The sequence below is a fragment of the Drosophila nasuta genome, chromosome 3 (genome assembly GCF_023558535.2).
Source record: "Drosophila nasuta strain 15112-1781.00 chromosome 3, ASM2355853v1, whole genome shotgun sequence".
NCBI classification, from domain to species: domain Eukaryota; kingdom Metazoa; phylum Arthropoda; class Insecta; order Diptera; family Drosophilidae; genus Drosophila; species Drosophila nasuta.
In genome coordinates, this window is record NC_083457.1 from 2,963,063 (window position 1) to 2,978,955 (window position 15,893).

At 41.8% G+C, this 15,893-nt stretch overlaps 6 protein-coding genes across 6 annotated transcripts; 3 read left to right on the forward strand and 3 right to left on the reverse strand.

The window, feature by feature from the left end:
- The first annotated feature begins 1,988 nt into the window (after positions 1–1,988).
- On the forward strand, positions 1,989–3,054 carry LOC132791973 (uncharacterized). The gene is made up of 4 exons (XM_060801146.1): positions 1,989–2,362; positions 2,436–2,564; positions 2,623–2,764; positions 2,824–3,054. Exons 2-4 carry the CDS (start codon positions 2,444–2,446, stop codon positions 2,906–2,908), a joined length of 348 nt encoding a protein of 115 aa, XP_060657129.1. The 5' UTR covers positions 1,989–2,362; positions 2,436–2,443; the 3' UTR covers positions 2,909–3,054.
- Positions 3,055–3,094: 40 nt separating this feature from the next.
- LOC132791972 (parkin coregulated gene protein homolog) lies at positions 3,095–6,560 on the reverse strand. Its single transcript, XM_060801145.1, has 5 exons — positions 6,060–6,560; positions 5,789–5,961; positions 3,675–3,846; positions 3,379–3,528; positions 3,095–3,255 (listed from the first exon to the last, which is right to left on the reverse strand). Exons 1-5 carry the CDS (start codon positions 6,319–6,321, stop codon positions 3,095–3,097), a joined length of 918 nt encoding a protein of 305 aa, XP_060657128.1. The 5' UTR covers positions 6,322–6,560.
- Positions 6,561–6,879: 319 nt separating this feature from the next.
- LOC132788038 (serine/threonine-protein kinase hippo) lies at positions 6,880–9,835 on the forward strand. The gene is made up of 2 exons (XM_060795330.1): positions 6,880–8,400; positions 8,458–9,835. The coding sequence occupies exons 1-2, from the start codon at positions 7,122–7,124 to the stop codon at positions 9,228–9,230; spliced, it is 2,052 nt and encodes a 683-aa protein (XP_060651313.1). The 5' UTR covers positions 6,880–7,121; the 3' UTR covers positions 9,231–9,835.
- Positions 9,836–9,962: 127 nt separating this feature from the next.
- LOC132788041 (rab proteins geranylgeranyltransferase component A) lies at positions 9,963–11,968 on the reverse strand. Its single transcript, XM_060795333.1, has 3 exons — positions 11,780–11,968; positions 10,654–11,721; positions 9,963–10,598 (listed from the first exon to the last, which is right to left on the reverse strand). The coding sequence occupies exons 1-3, from the start codon at positions 11,826–11,828 to the stop codon at positions 10,192–10,194; spliced, it is 1,524 nt and encodes a 507-aa protein (XP_060651316.1). The 5' UTR covers positions 11,829–11,968; the 3' UTR covers positions 9,963–10,191.
- A 161-nt stretch (positions 11,969–12,129) lies between these two features.
- Positions 12,130–13,050, forward strand: LOC132788043 (PSME3-interacting protein). Its single transcript, XM_060795335.1, has 3 exons — positions 12,130–12,409; positions 12,466–12,626; positions 12,691–13,050. Exons 1-3 carry the CDS (start codon positions 12,214–12,216, stop codon positions 13,048–13,050), a joined length of 717 nt encoding a protein of 238 aa, XP_060651318.1. The 5' UTR covers positions 12,130–12,213.
- LOC132788039 (nucleolar GTP-binding protein 2) lies at positions 13,036–15,412 on the reverse strand. The gene is made up of 3 exons (XM_060795331.1): positions 15,099–15,412; positions 14,359–15,037; positions 13,036–14,304 (listed from the first exon to the last, which is right to left on the reverse strand). Exons 1-3 carry the CDS (start codon positions 15,306–15,308, stop codon positions 13,145–13,147), a joined length of 2,049 nt encoding a protein of 682 aa, XP_060651314.1. The 5' UTR covers positions 15,309–15,412; the 3' UTR covers positions 13,036–13,144.
- Between the last annotated feature and the right edge of the window lie 481 nt (positions 15,413–15,893).

Consider the following 15,893-nt stretch of genomic DNA (forward strand, 5'->3'; position numbering starts at 1 on the left):
AATTTAATCAGTCAGATAAATAATAATTTTATATCTTTCCACGTTAAAATTTTCTTTCTTAAACAGCTTTATTTGTCGAGATATACCAAAGTACCAAAACTCCGAGACATACCATATTACCTATAAGAACACCAAAAATTGCCACATGGTAAGATTTTTAAAAATATTACACAAGATTTCCAAAACACGTATTCAAAGGCGCGACAATTTTAATAGCTTTAAAAAGGTTGATGTTCTAAAAAATAGATTGATATTAACAGCCAAAAGATATATATCGATAACAGATACAGTTTGATGACTACTCAAGTGGGTGGTTATCTCAACAGTTGTAGATAGTGCTGCCAACTTAACTTATCAACGTTATTAATTCAAATTCAAATTTGAATTTTTGACACAATTTGAAATGTATTCTAGAAACTTTTGCTTGGGGCGTATCAGTAGTGTTTTGCGTCAATTGCTAATTGCTGGGCGTGCCGTCAACAAAATAGAAATGTATGCTGCGAACCTTGCACAATTTTAAAGACCACACACGCAATCAGTTCTTGTATGTTTGTACTAAAGAAATTTAAAGTACAATGAATAATGAATGCTAGAAAAGAGCAAGCACACGCTGGCTCTAATCAGTGAATTAAATCGCGCTCTATGTGACTTCAGGCGCTCGTGGCAGACATTTCAGCCAGTATCTGTATTTTTTTGGACACCTCTTTTGGACTTTTTATTTTTTGTTTAATCATTAAAATAAATGCAAACATATATGTTTATACATTAAACAAAACAAGAGGAAAATGAGCAAAATGTGATGTCACAGTTTGACGACCATGTGCCTTTCATAGACAATTATCATTGAAATTTACGTATATTGTAATCGGCATAATGCAATTGCAGCAAATATTTACAACATGCTCCGCTGCCTGGCAACAGGCAATCGAAGAATGCTGAACAATGAGAGTACTAGAATATGCGAATTATGGTGATACGTCTATAAATAATGTGTGCTTAAACGAGGTTGTATTCGCCGGTTACATGCTCTAAATAAAATCGTCCAGCAAAACATCGATAAGGTGCTCGTTATATATGGCTGAAATGTGTCACAGACATTTGTATAGTAAGTGTTTAATAGTAACTAATATTAATTATCAATTAAGACGATTAACACAACCAGCGTCATAAGGCTTTTTATATTAAATAGTTTAACCTATGGGTCACTCCAGGTATCAGGCATAAGATGTGTCAATGTGTTAACATATGTAGAATGATTGTTTACTATGTTGTGTATATTATTGCACTTGATGCAGCTGTTGTTGGTAAACAACAAGCAACAGCAACAGCCTACAGTAAGGTCAGTAATTGCATCAGCAGGTACTTGAGTACTCACACTATGAGTATAAAAAGAACAATAGTACAATCCACTTTAAACCAGTTGATGGAGTGGTTTGACTTCACATGAACCTATGAGCAAGATAGAGCGCTCTGAAGAAAGTACTTGGCACATGGCCCACTAAAGATTGTTTGGGTAATTGACCAGCAAGAGCAAGGCTTGCCTCCTGCACTTCACTTTCTGATAATTGTTTGTTGAGCCAACACTTTTCAAAGGTCTTCCCACAAAAATTGAAACTGCGCAGTTTTCGAAACAAATTTAATCGATCTCCTTATCAGACGCTCTCGAACAATGTCGAACTTTATCAGTTAGCGGAGCGGAGCGGATCGGAGCTCAGTTGGCGGATTTCAGAACGGATCGAGGTCGGTTTGACAAGTCACATGGGTTCAATTGCATTTTAAAAAAACTACTGAACAACAAAAAAATGGAAAAAGACATATCAATCAAACATATATACAAATCCGTATATATAGCATTCTATATATACGTAGGCTTACGTGCTAGTCGAAATAAAATGGCGGCTAGCTGATCTCTGTCTCTCGCTTATCAACTTCGCCAGTTTCGTTGTGTTGAGCCTCTATAAATCTGACTCGCCGACGCGCCAGAGAGTCAGTTCAGCTTAGAACCTCTACTCTACTCTTTCGTGTGTTGTGAGTGTGCTTAACAATCGGTGTCGATCACGTTTGAAATTCATCTTCATATGTAAGCCGGGCATTGCCAAATGCCATCAACGAGAACGCTTTTCTAGTGCAAAACAAAATAATAGACTGCAATAGTGAATAATACTATACAGTGTTGCGAATCTCAGAGACTCTCGAGATTTTTGCCAGACTTGAACCTTGTGCTTTGAATGCTGCTGCTGCAAGTGCGCGAGAAACCCCTAAAAAATTAGTCAACACGTGACTAAGCTCTGGTATCAATTAAGTGATCTAAGCAACCTGTTTGCTCCTGAATTTTCCCTTCTCAATAACCTCAGACTGAACAGTAAGTGAACACGACTCGACTTTTCGTGTTATCAAATTGTATTTAATGTGAGTTTTCACTTTTGCTTTGTCAGTTGTCGACATGGCTTTGCCACAAGGTGCCTTCGCAGCCTGCAAACTACGTGAGCAGTTCCAGGAACGTGACATGATCTTGTCCCGTCTACGGGCTGCCAACAATGCTGATAAGGCCGACAATAATACTCGTAAGTTCTCTCAACTCAGAATCGTTTAACTGACTCATCATTGTCATCGCACCTGCAGAACGCGAGTATTTGCCGGTCAAATACAACGATAAGCTGATGAATTCCATTTGGGGTCTCTACAATCGCTACTCTCCCCCACAATGTGAAGAAGAACGAGTTTGCCCCGCCCAAATACTAAACAAAAAACAGGCGCAACAGCTGTAAGTATTTCTGAAATATCTTCCGATTTCTCTGGCTATATTTCTTATTGTCTTTACAGCTGTTGCGCCGTCCTCGCCTTGCCACAAGGATCCTGTGGCATTGGCTGCTGCAACAAATGGTTGCCAGCACACCTGCATATATAATCTCAATATATACTCACCTATATATACACACACATATATTCAATTATTAAATTCCAAAACAAGGCCAATTTGCATCATTCGCATCTATGTAAAATTCAATAAATACTCTTGATATGATAAATAAATTAAGTATACGAAGCGTAAAACACGTGTAAGAAAAAGCCAATTCGCCAAAATTGATATCGCTTAGTTCAAGTAGCATGACTCGTAAGTGGGCACCATATACTTGATGTTGATGAAGGCATCCTCGCCGCCATGCAGCTCCAGCACTTGAAGAGTCTCGTCAATCAGATCGCCCAGGTTGAGATTGTTCTTCTGTGCATAGTCAATCTCATCGCCGCAGTTCACTGCAAGAAATGAAAACGTTATTTCTAAGTGCCGACTGCTCAACTATCGTTCGCATCAATTAGGAATAAACCTCTCACATCTGCGATAGTAACGATAGTACCCGATATTTGACAGCAACTTACAGTTCTTCACCTTGAACGCATTGAACATGGGCAACAGTTGTCGGTAGAAGGGCACCAGGGCAGGTCCAACCATATCCGAGGCCATGACCAGCTGTTGTATGATTTTCAAGGTCGTGCACATTACCTCCAAATTTCTAGTGCTCAATGCGTCTGAAAAGGGAAAAAAGACACACAGCCATTAGACAGCGAAAGTCAAGTGACAAAAATTAAAGTCGAATGCTTGCGTGCTAAGACGACTTTTGGCTTTGGCTTTGGCTTTGGCTTTAGCTTTAGCCCCGTCGCAAGCAGGTACTCACTCTTTAATGGCAGAATTAATTGCGGGACTACGGGATGGATTTTCTCTCCGCCGGCGAGCAGCAAGTCGCTGACACCCTGGCGTGCATAGGTTTTGTAGGGATGTTTGGGTTCGGCCAATCCATCAAAGAACAGTGGCAAGTAGAGGCTGTAGTCCAGCTTGTCAATGTCCACCTGCGTCACGTAATGAAACGTAGTTTACATTGACAGCCATACGAATTGGAAATTGCAAATGCAATACTACGTAATACGTAATAACGGGAAAATAGTTTGCCAAGTTTTTCTCTACTTTCATTATTTCTGTATGGGGGGTGTCGATTCTTTCGCTTCGTTGTTCAGGTGTAAATTTGCACGCGATGCTAGTTAAGTTTTTCTGATTTCTATTAAGATGCAGTTTATTTGTTTTCCTTGTCAATGGAAAGCCTTTGGAGATAGTCTTATACAATGAAATTTACTGCCTTAATTGGGAAATTCCCAATTCTATTAACATAATGAGCCTTTTTTCATCAAATTAATTAGACGTTGACAGGAAAGAAAGTTCAGCTGAGTAAATTGGTTAACTAAAAAAACAACCATCATACTACATAATGTTAGTGTAGTTTAGGTCTTAGTTAAATGGAAATTTCAACATAAGAAATTTGAAAAAGAAACTTTTGAACAATACCCTTGAATTTCTTGTTTCACATAGAAATTACAGACATATTTCAAATGCATTTCTCCCGAATTCAAAAGTTTTAAACTTAAAATAACAAGACATAGAAATTTGATTGTAGACTGAACAGATAACAGATCATTCTATTCAGTGTATAAATATTTATTAAAATCTCCTAATTGGTCCCTAATGTAATAGTGAATCTTACTTGCACATATCATTTAATAGGGAACATAAGTATAAAATTAAAGATATTAGCTATGCAAAATACAAGAACTAAAATTAATTGTATAATACATGGCTTCACTCTTCAACTTAATTGGATGCCAATTACATAATATTATTTTACTGATGCCGCTTTCCATTTCTTTCAGGAGTATTCCCCCATTTAACCTCTTTCAGCCTGACCTTCGACTGAATTTCGCACATGACGCAAATGATATGGTGTCACTCACTTTTCGCTCATATGTAAATGAGCTGTCATAAATGCCTCAAGGCTTAAATAAACAAACGCACCCACTCACTCGAGCAATTATTCCATATTTATATATAAGCTCTAGACATCAACTCACTTCCAAGGCTTATGACATTGAAAGGGTGCACACACATGAATCCATGTTCCCAATATTTTATTTACTCGCCTTCTTGACAGACTAGCTGACACCTGGACGTCAAGGCGCTGCGACCGAAATCGGTATGTCCGGAAATAGACAATGCCATATTATGTATACTATATTATTTCATGTAGTGTATTATACAGAGTTTAACTTTCATTTTTGTCGGTACCATCATAGCAAACACTTCAAATAATTGGACACGCAGGTCTGCAGATGGAGAAACCTATATAGGCCTATATGCAATTAGTTTGCTTTGATTGTTGTCAAGTAATTTTCAGGTCAAAGTTCAGCTAATCACGACACGTATTCCCAGTTGCTCTAGGGTAATTACACTTTCTCGTTATAGCTATAATTATTCTAGATTCATTAGAACCTAGAGCCTACATCGACTCCATTTTTTGCGACTACCAAAGCATTGTACTATATTGATACATAAACTCCAAAGTCTCCTGCCTATGGCCAACATTGAAATATAGTACCACGCGTTATGTTTTGGGGAATACGAAATATTTAAAATACCATTCAAGGATTATAAAATAACAAAATGTGAGCAATTAACTTAGCTTATATAAATAAATATTAAATTAAATTAAAATAAAATATTAAATATACTATATATTAAATGATTGTACAAAAAAATAAATTACTTAAATCTTTCGAATCAAAAAAAAAATACACAAAACACAACCTTAGCTCCAAATATAGTGCTAATCAAGAGCAATTAGTTCCTCACTTCGTCCGAATAAAATAATGTTTTGACTGTACATACCTATGTAAATACCTAAAGATCCTCGCTTTTCTGGCTATACTTTTGTGTAAGGAATTAACTTTTGTCGGTAATACTCACCGTCCAGCCAATTTTATCGCCTCCACACAGGTATTCCATTTTGATGGGTAAATCGCCGCGATCGAAATACATGCGAAACAATGTGCCACGCCCAGCAGTTTTGGGGGGCGTGCAGGCGTTGAAAGTGGCACCCAAATTGCATGTCGAAATGGATTTGTGTTGTTTCTTTAAGCCTACAAAAATCAACAAAAACAACAAAAAGTCACAAAAAGTTGCTATCAGATACAAGATACAATACACGGTATTAGAGGGGGGCAGGGAGGTTACGCACTCTTCGGATTCGGCGCTCTGCCCCGTGCGCTTGCCGTAACGGGCGCCTCGTGAATGGGACCATTAATGACAACAGTGTTTTTTTGCTGCGATTGTATCGAAAATGGTGGCACATAACGGGGTCGCGAACCCTGTATGCCACTGAACGGTCTTAATTGCGGTGGATTTGCGGATTTGGAACGTTGCTTCAGCGCTATGGAGTTTGTATGATAATCGTGTGACGGTCGGGCTCCATAGGCGGTGGTAATGCGTGTATGCGACATTTGTGTTGACGTTGACTGCAATTAAGCGCTGAACCGAAGTCACGTAGCGTAAACAACTAACTAACTGCTGATGTCCAGGTGCAGGAATTTTCTAGCGCTCCAATCAGTGTAGGTGGGCTCCACTTCGTGTGCGGCGGTTACTATGACGCTCGTTGCCAGGACAGCAAAAGGCGCAGTGACTGATAAGACCCATTGTTTACGAATTTACTTAAGCCTTCAACTGAAACCGACAAATAACATTACACTTTGTTTACATTCCTTTGTTGTTCAGTCTGGCAACACTATCGCTATAAACTCAATGCGCGCCAAAGTGTGGTTTGTTGATTATGGTAAGCAATGACAATATCGATATCGACAAAACCTAATAGTTTTGAAAATAAACAGACATATTAGAAATCTAATTAAAACTTAAATAAGAAAACAAGTTAATTTAAGTATTTATGTTTGTTGTGTAATCAAATTTGCATATTTTGTGAATATAACTGTTTTTCTTTGTTCTCTGACTAAATAGTATATTTGCTAGTATATTTTGTAAAGCAGAGTGGTATATTTTGAAGTTGAATTTGCGGTCACGCTGCTGTTCTTCTGGCGAGCGAATAAAGAACAAATGTGTGTGAAAAAATGTCGATTTAAATTGGCAATTAATTATCGTAGCACACGTAGCATCCGTGTTAATTGAAGGCTACAACAATACGCGACGTGCAAACACATTGTACAGGACTCAACCGAACGCATATGCAAGAACACCGCCAAGGTCTAAAATAAGTTGAACCACAACAGACTGCAATAGCAACAGCAACATGTCTTCCAATTCAAATGGCAATGGCGAGCTAAAGAAATTGTCGGAGGAGTCGCTGCTGCAACCGCCGGAAAAGGTGTTTGACATCATGTACAAACTCGGTGAAGGCAGCTACGGCTCCGTCTACAAGGCGCTACACAAGGAAAGTAGCTCCATTGTGGCCATCAAATTGGTGCCGGTCGAATCTGATCTGCACGAGATTATAAAGGAGATATCGATTATGCAACAGTGCGATTCACCCTATGTAGTTCGCTACTATGGCTCCTACTTTAAACAGTATGATTTATGGATCTGCATGGAATACTGCGGTGCCGGCAGCGTTTCCGATATTATGCGGCTGCGCAAAAAGACGTTGACCGAGGACGAGATAGCTACCATACTATCGGACACGCTCAAGGGTCTAGTGTATTTACATCTGCGCCGCAAGATCCATCGCGACATCAAAGCGGCCAACATACTGCTCAATACCGAAGGCTATGCCAAGCTGGCGGACTTCGGAGTCGCCGGCCAGTTGACGGACACAATGGCCAAGCGGAACACAGTGATTGGGACGCCCTTCTGGATGGCGCCCGAGGTCATTGAGGAGATTGGCTACGATTGTGTGGCCGACATCTGGTCACTAGGCATCACAGCACTAGAAATGGCCGAGGGCAAGCCCCCGTACGGCGATATACATCCAATGCGTGCTATTTTCATGATACCACAAAAGCCGCCGCCGTCGTTTCGTGAGCCGGATCGCTGGAGCACCGAGTTCATAGACTTTGTAAGCAAGTGTCTGGTAAAGGACCCAGATGAGCGTGCCACAGCTACCGAGCTGCTAGAACATGAATTCATACGCAATGCCAAGCATCGCAGCATACTCAAAACCATGCTAGAGGAGACGTGTGCCATACGGGAGCAACAGCGCGCCAATCGGGCAGCAGGAGTTACCATGAGCCAGGCCAAAAGTCTGGCCACCCAGGAATCTGGGTTAATACTGCAAGAGGAGGAGACCGAATTCAATTCAGGCACGGTGAAAACGTTCATCGATGATCCCGGCACATTAGTGCCAGAGAAGTTCAATGAATATCAACAGACATCGGCGTCAGATGCCACCATGATTGCCCATCCCGAGCAGGAGATGGACGAAGGCACTTTGGGCCCAGGAGGCATACGTGGCGGCTTGGCCAAGGCGTCAGCGAAGGCAGCAACAGCAGCCGCACCCGGTGGCAGCAGTACTTCTGCAGCGGATGTGGCAGCAGTGGATAGTGGCACAATGGTTGAATTGGAGTCAAATCTGGGTAAGGGAACACAAATTGTTCGCTTAGCGCATTTAATTCAATTACTTTAATTTGCAGGCACCATGGTTATCAACTCGGATTCGGATGATTCCACGACTGCTAAAAGAAATGATGATCAGAAGCCGCGTTATCGCTATCGTCCACAGTTCCTCGATCACTTTGAGCGCAAAAATGCTGGCGATGCCCGCGCTGATGACAAGTCAGCGTCCACGCCTACTGAGTATTCGCCTGCAGCAGTTGAGCAACAACTACAACAGCAGCAGCAACAACAGCAGCAGCAACAACAACAGCAGCAGCAAGAGCAGCTACACATGGCAAGCGGAGCAAACGATGCCAACAATTGGGAGCACAATATGGAAATGCAATTCCAGCAAATCTCACAAATCAATCAGTATGGCTTGCAGCAGCATCAACAACAACAGCAGCAGCAACAGCACTTGCTCATGGCTTATCCGCTGATGAACGAGCAGCTGATTGCGCTCAACAATCAGCAGAATTTACTGCGCAACAATGTAACGCCGCAGCAGCAACAACAGGCAGCTGGTGGTGCATCAGCAGCGGCTGGTGTTGTGGCACAACCGCCGCCCGCATATCAGCATCAACATTTGCACACACAATCGCATGCGTATGTGGAGGGAGAGTTTGAGTTTCTCAAGTTTCTTACCTTTGACGATCTGAACCAAAGGCTGAGCAACATCGATCACGAAATGGAGCTGGAGATTGAGCAGCTGAATAAGAAATATAATGCCAAACGACAGCCCATTGTCGATGCAATGAATGCGAAACGCAAACGCCAACAGAATATCAATAATAATCTGATTAAGATATAGGCAAAGAAAGCACGCTAAACAACAAACACAACATTAACAATTTCATGAACTGAATGAAAGAAGCAAGCAGCTGATATTGAAGTGAAACGAGAACATAAAAGCTTTATTGTAAAATGCACTGCACTACATACATTATATATACATAATATTATTGTGGATTAGAGACACTAACTAATTACGAATATGCACGGCTTTTTTGTCTCGTCTCGACTCGTTTTTGTGTTTTTCTGTTGGCTTGAGTATAAATTCGAATAGTGGCATATCTAAAATAGTCATCTAACAATTAGATGGTAACCACTCTCAGCCCAAACTATTCTTCAACTCTTTTATTTGTAATACATTTATCTCAACTGCCCCAGAGCCTGCTCCTGTATAACCTTAAGACTTAATTGGTACGTTCTTCCTTGTTAACTTTACGATTGAGTTAGAAATTGTTTTTTCAACTAATTTACTCATTACATGTTTGTGCTTTACCATTTTCGTTTACTTTTAATTTAACAGTTATTCGACATCAATCAATTGTAGTGCATCACATTAACAAAAAAAAAAAACAACTAAGAAAAAAAATGCATAGGAAACCATCAAGCAATAAATTTTTATATTACGTATTGGAATGCATATTTTTCGAAAGAATATATATTTCACACATACAAAACACTCACATATATAAACATATACACAAATATATATAGATATATATATATATATATATATATACATATATAGTAACTTAGAGTTTATATAAATAATTTACACAATAAATATATAAAAAGAGAACAAAATATGCAAAATGAAACTTATACTAAAAAACATTAGTCCTGCATACAATTTCAATTGTCCAAACAAAAGTATATATGTATCTGATGATATTTTAGTGTGTATATAGATTTCTAATCATTTCATATTTTTTGATTACAATAAAGTGATGATAATGAAACTGCTATCCAATAGAAATGAACGACTATTCAGCAATATCCATATCCTGTGCTGCCTGTTGCAAATCATGCAACTGAGCGCGCAAGTCATCCGGCAGACTGTGCTCATTTAACGCACTCGGATCCTCGCCATCGACGACTATCTCCTCCGGATCAGGAGCGCGGGGTAAAAACTCTGCATCTACATACAACTTGCCAAAGATTTCCCGAGCATTGGCAATGGCAGCATCATAGTCCAGCTCATAGCTGGGCGGCGCTGTGCAGTAAATAGGCGTGGTAAAGGCAGCATTTGTGGTAACTGGTGCAGCTATAGTAAAGTAAGCGCTATAGATGAGTTGTTGTGGTGTCTGTGCTCCAAAGAGCAGCTCGACGAAAGGCGCCAGATCAGCAGCAGGATCGTCACTGCTAGCGGACGTGGTTAAATGAAATATATCTGCAAAGAGTAATAAATTAATAGTTGTAAGTGTATTGCACTACACTCTGCTTACAAAGTCCTTCGGGGCAGGTGCCAGAATAGTGAGATAATTGGATGATGGACGCTTCGTGTTGTCCATCGGGCGTTAGTAGTCGCAGCAAGTTGACGCCTCCACCACCCTTATTGAGATCCTCGCCTCCCAATGGACTGCTGGCAATCAGCAAACCACGTGAGATATGAGCACGTACCTCGCTCTGCAGCTGGCCCAAAGGAACTTGTCCGGGTGCACAGACCACTTGCTTGGCACGCAGCGTTTTGCCCGCACTGCTTAGCAGCAACTCATTTGTGCTATCTTCCACGGTGATGCGATCAACGCTACGTTTTAGACAATAGATGCCGCCATAAACGGCGCACAGTCGGCAAAAGCATTGTGGCAATTCGCCGCATCCGTACATGGGAAACAGAAAAGGCGTGTTGCCATAACGACCCAAGCTGCCCAAGAAACGCTGGGTGCGCTGCATGCCTTCCTCAAAACTGGTGTTGGGCGTACACATGGCAATGGACTGCATAACACAGGTGGCAATCTTGTCAGTCACTCGTTGTGCCTGCAAATATTCCAGAAAAGTTCGTCCTCGAAAAGCGAGTGAGTCCTCATTGCATTTATCTTCGCCATAGTCGTTGCAGGCAGTTAGGAACTTCATCAACAGCCGCTTCTCCACAATACTCAGGGTCTTGGTATTGAAGACATCGCTGCGCGAACAAGGCACTGAGACAAGTTCGTTGTTATACCACATGCAGACATGATCCAAGGCACGGAATTCTGCATAACGACAGATGTTGGATTTGATTAATAACTGTACTAGCTCGCCAGCCGAGTATGCCACTCGTGGGCACAGGTCCAAACTGAATCTACGTGATTTCTCCAGCAGTTTTTCCCGTGTCCAAGACGCACTTTCCTCACAGGAATCATGCCATGTGAAGCGTCCATTGCGCACCATTGTGTTTGACTGCTGCAGCAGCGTGTTTAATGCATCCAGATTGAAAGAGCTCCACACATCGCCGTAGTATTCATTTAGATCGATGTGCAGCACGGTTTTGCCAATGCGACTGGCAGCAGCTGCAATACAAGACTCCGTGAAGCCTATAAAGAGATCAAATGACTCATCGTTGGGTTGAAGAGTTTAAAGGCTTGTTCTCACCTGTGCCAATAACGACTAAATCGAATTGATCTGGTAGATCATCCGACATGGTAGCTGCTATTTAGTTGAAGTAATGCAAGTTATACAAATTAAATGCACAAGTTCTTGGTTTTGATTCTACTTAAGCAATCACAGCTGTTATCTTGTTTTGCGTAGTATGCTGTTGAGACACTAATCGATAACAATTTATTTAAAAGTGCAAAAAGAAAAAAAATAATTGGATAATGCAAAGCGAGAGACAATTACTTTTCCTTTTTAACCAGTCACTAGAAATAAAGCTATTTATTTAAATAATTATCTGCATTTAGCGCTTGTATTCTCAACAAAATAATCGATATAAATTGTCGCTACGTTTTCTAACACTAGGCAGCGACAACACATTTCTGAAGCAGCAGCTACTTTGTTGAAAACCTTTCGTAAATAAATAAATAATAATGAGTTCCGGATTTGTAACTGAATCCGAAGCGGCCGAGGCACGTAAGCGTCGTCAGGAAGAGTGGGAACGAGTGAGACAACCGGACGATCCCCTAGAAAGACCAGAGGAGCCCTACGACGGACGTTCGCTCTACGAGCGATTGAAGGAGCAAAAAACCAAAAAGGACATGGAATACGAGGAAGCGCATAAACTTAGTGAGTACAACAAATTCACCAATGAAATTCGAACTAATTTTAATCCAAATCCACAGAGAATCTAATACGCGGTCTGGACGATGATGAGGTGCAGTTCCTCGAGCTCGTCGATGCTCATAAAATGAATGCCGAGCGACAGCAAATGCGCGATGAGGAACTCGAATTAAAAGACTTTCGTAATCGAGTTGAGAAGCTGCAGGAAGAGAGTGTTGACAAGGTAAAGCGCATTCAGTTCTTTAGTTACCATTCCCGTCAGTTCCCTTTCTATAATGCATCCACAGAAACTGCAGGCGGAGATCAAAACCACATCCAAATCTATTGGCGTTGCATCGACGACGCGGAATACTCAAAAATCATTGCTGGGACAAGGCATAAAACGCCGAAATGGAGAAGTACCAACAACCAGCAAAGTGGCAAAACTGGAACAAACAGCCGTCAGCTCAACTGAAACCACAAGTGCTACGCAACATGAAATGGGCGGACTCAGATGCATTGCCATATTGCCTGGTATTGGATCTTATACCGAATCGAGCGACTCGGAGGCAAGCACGGATACCGATGATCTGGATCAGGATAAAAACAGTCTAGTGGACTTGTGTGGTCGCAAGATAATCAAAAAGAAGCAATGTGCTACTGAATGATCAGTTTATTGGCGATTCTTACTAATTAATGCGTAGTGTTTTCTTCAACGAAATATATAACCTAGGAATTAAAAACATTGTGCTGTCCATTGTGTTATGTATCCTTTTTCTTGTTGCGATTGCGATTCTTCACATTGGTCGTTTCATAGAAGTTGCTGCCAATCTTCTTACGCTTTTGGCTACGTTCCAGCGCCCTCTTCTGCTTAGCATTGAGACGTGGCGCCTTCGCACTAGGACCATCGTCATCGCTATCATCATCATTGTCGGAATCACCAGGTTGCACTTTGGCAACCCGGAATTTTCCAGATGATGTGATGGCCAACTGTTGCGGCTTCTTAGCCTTGGCTTTCTTGTGCACCACACGCTGCAAATCATCGTTGTACTCATCCTCAGAGTAGAAGTCACTAGCACCATCACTTGAATTTTCAGCCTCGTTCTCAGGATTAACAAGACGCGCCTTCTTGCGAGCTGCTCGCTCCTGCTTCTGTTGATCCAACAGCTCTAAATCGATGTGATCTAGTTCACGCTCATCCTGCTGCTCATACTCCAGACCCACGCGAATTTTGCGGAAATCTTGTATCTGTTTAAACTCGCGTGCCTTTTTCACCGATTCGCTTACAAACGTAGGCGCCTCCGACTTAGCATCCGCATCTTCTTCGGCAGCAACAGCGTCAGTATCAGCTGCGGCAGTTTCCTCCTCGCTCGATTTGCCTTCTTGTGATTTGGGTATCGCAAAGCCTTCAGGTGGCACATAGAATGGCAGCTTGCCACGCTGCCAATCGTTCAGCACCATGCGAGCCGTGACTGTGACATCTGGTTCGCCACCTTTAAGCAATTTGCCAGTCTTCTTGGCCAACTGCTCGAGGAAGTGTGTGGACGTCGTCCAGCTGTCGATTTTGTAGTTCTTGGCAATGTATTCGCTGCGCACACGTTGTAATACAGTCTCCACATAGTCCTCGGGATTGGTGACCAACTCCACACGCACCACACCTTTCAGCACCTTTTCGGTGTCGGTTTCAGCCGAGGGATAAACGACTCCAGGGCAATCAATGAGGAATATGCGCTTCATTAGAGTTATGTATTGCCAGACTTTGGTTTCGCCAGCAATTGGCGCTACATTGCAGACCTTTTTGGAGCGCAGTGCATTGATGACCGATGATTTGCCTACATTAGGATATCCAATAAAGCCAACGCTGATCTGTTTTTTATCCATGTGAAGTTTCCCCAACTGGCGGAACAAGTTGATCAAAGCACCTGTTAAATGATTGTGTTAATTAAATTGTTAGCTTAACGTTACTAAAGTCTTACCTTTGCCAAAAGGATGCTGCAGTGAAGCATGGAAGGCAATGGTGGGGTACTCTGCACTTAGGATGGCCACCCACCGCTGTGTCACCCACACTGGCACCAAATCTACCTTGTTCAGTATGAAGAACAGATGTTTGTGTGGCTTCTCTTTTCGCAGAAACTCCTCAATGTACTTGGAACGTGTGCCCATGGGATCGCGTGCATCCAGAACCTGCAGCAGTACATCGGAGGCATCCACAACCTTGTGCAACTCATTCCAAATACGCTTGCTCTGACCCGCACCAAATACCCAATCACGCACTGCCTTCTTTTCACCCGTGTCCTCGCGAATAAGATCCACATCTTTTGTGGAATCATATTGCTCAGCTTGTTCGTCGGCTGCACGGCTCAAATCCTCCAGATCGCGTACCTTGAGGCTAACACGTTTGCGTTGCTTCTTTGGTCCGAAGACGCTATCAAAGCTCTCAGTGTCCAGCAGATGCACACGTTGGTATTTGGAGGCCTCGTTGAGCAGCGTTACAGGCAATTGTGAGGGTTTCATTATCACCTGATAGGGATCCTTGACAGCCTTGCCAATCTCATCCTGGAACTTTTGCAGTGCATTCTGGGATATGACGCGTGAATTGCTGAACCATTTGGGTGTAGGTTCCACACGTGCCATTGTTCCAGCCGGCAGGCGACCCTATAAGTGCATCAAGTGATCATGACTACTGTAGTTCCTGATGAGATGGTTCTTGACTTACCTGGAAGGGCGCGGGAGTTAGAATTTTACCAGTGCGATCTCGCTTGGCCTTGAAATTGCGATACATCTGCAGGCGCTTGATAGTGCCTTTGGTTCTCGGGTGTGCGACACCTTTGAGTCCACTTTTGGGCCTCTCTGGATTCATGGAGTGATTGGAATGGTTGAATCCCTGGGTCCGGGGCTTGCCCGGTGTGCTGCGTACTTTTGGCATTTTTGTTTTGTTGTAATTTACGTGCGTTTAGGACAATTGAACTGCTGCGCTCACAGCACGCACGAATCAAAACAAACACGTTCCGCTGTAAAAAGAAAGGTTAGGTTTCACGATAACACTGTAGTCAAATTATGGTCATCGTTATTTGTTATCGATACCATTTAAAATTTATATCATATTGCCGTAATTGCTACGCACTTATCAAGCGGTTCTAGACAGCAATTATTAGAAATCGTGCAACAAATATCAATTTATAATTCTACTATTTCGATTCGTAAATAACTACGACATGATACGACAATCGTCCAATTCAAATATTTCGATGATTTCTTTAAGAAGGTTGCCATACGAATGTAAAAAAAGATCTGGCCACGCTACGCTGAACGCCAATAGGCATAAATATAGATGCGATGTAAATAATATATATCTCCCTCCAGATTGCATTTAGAAATAACAATAATGCTTATAGAAACATTGAGAGATACTATGCGTTAATATTTAAGAAACATAAGTCGGAGTTTGTTCACCAAGCTATGACTACGACAAATTTGTTCAAAGTCAACTTAAAAAGTGTTCATATTCAAG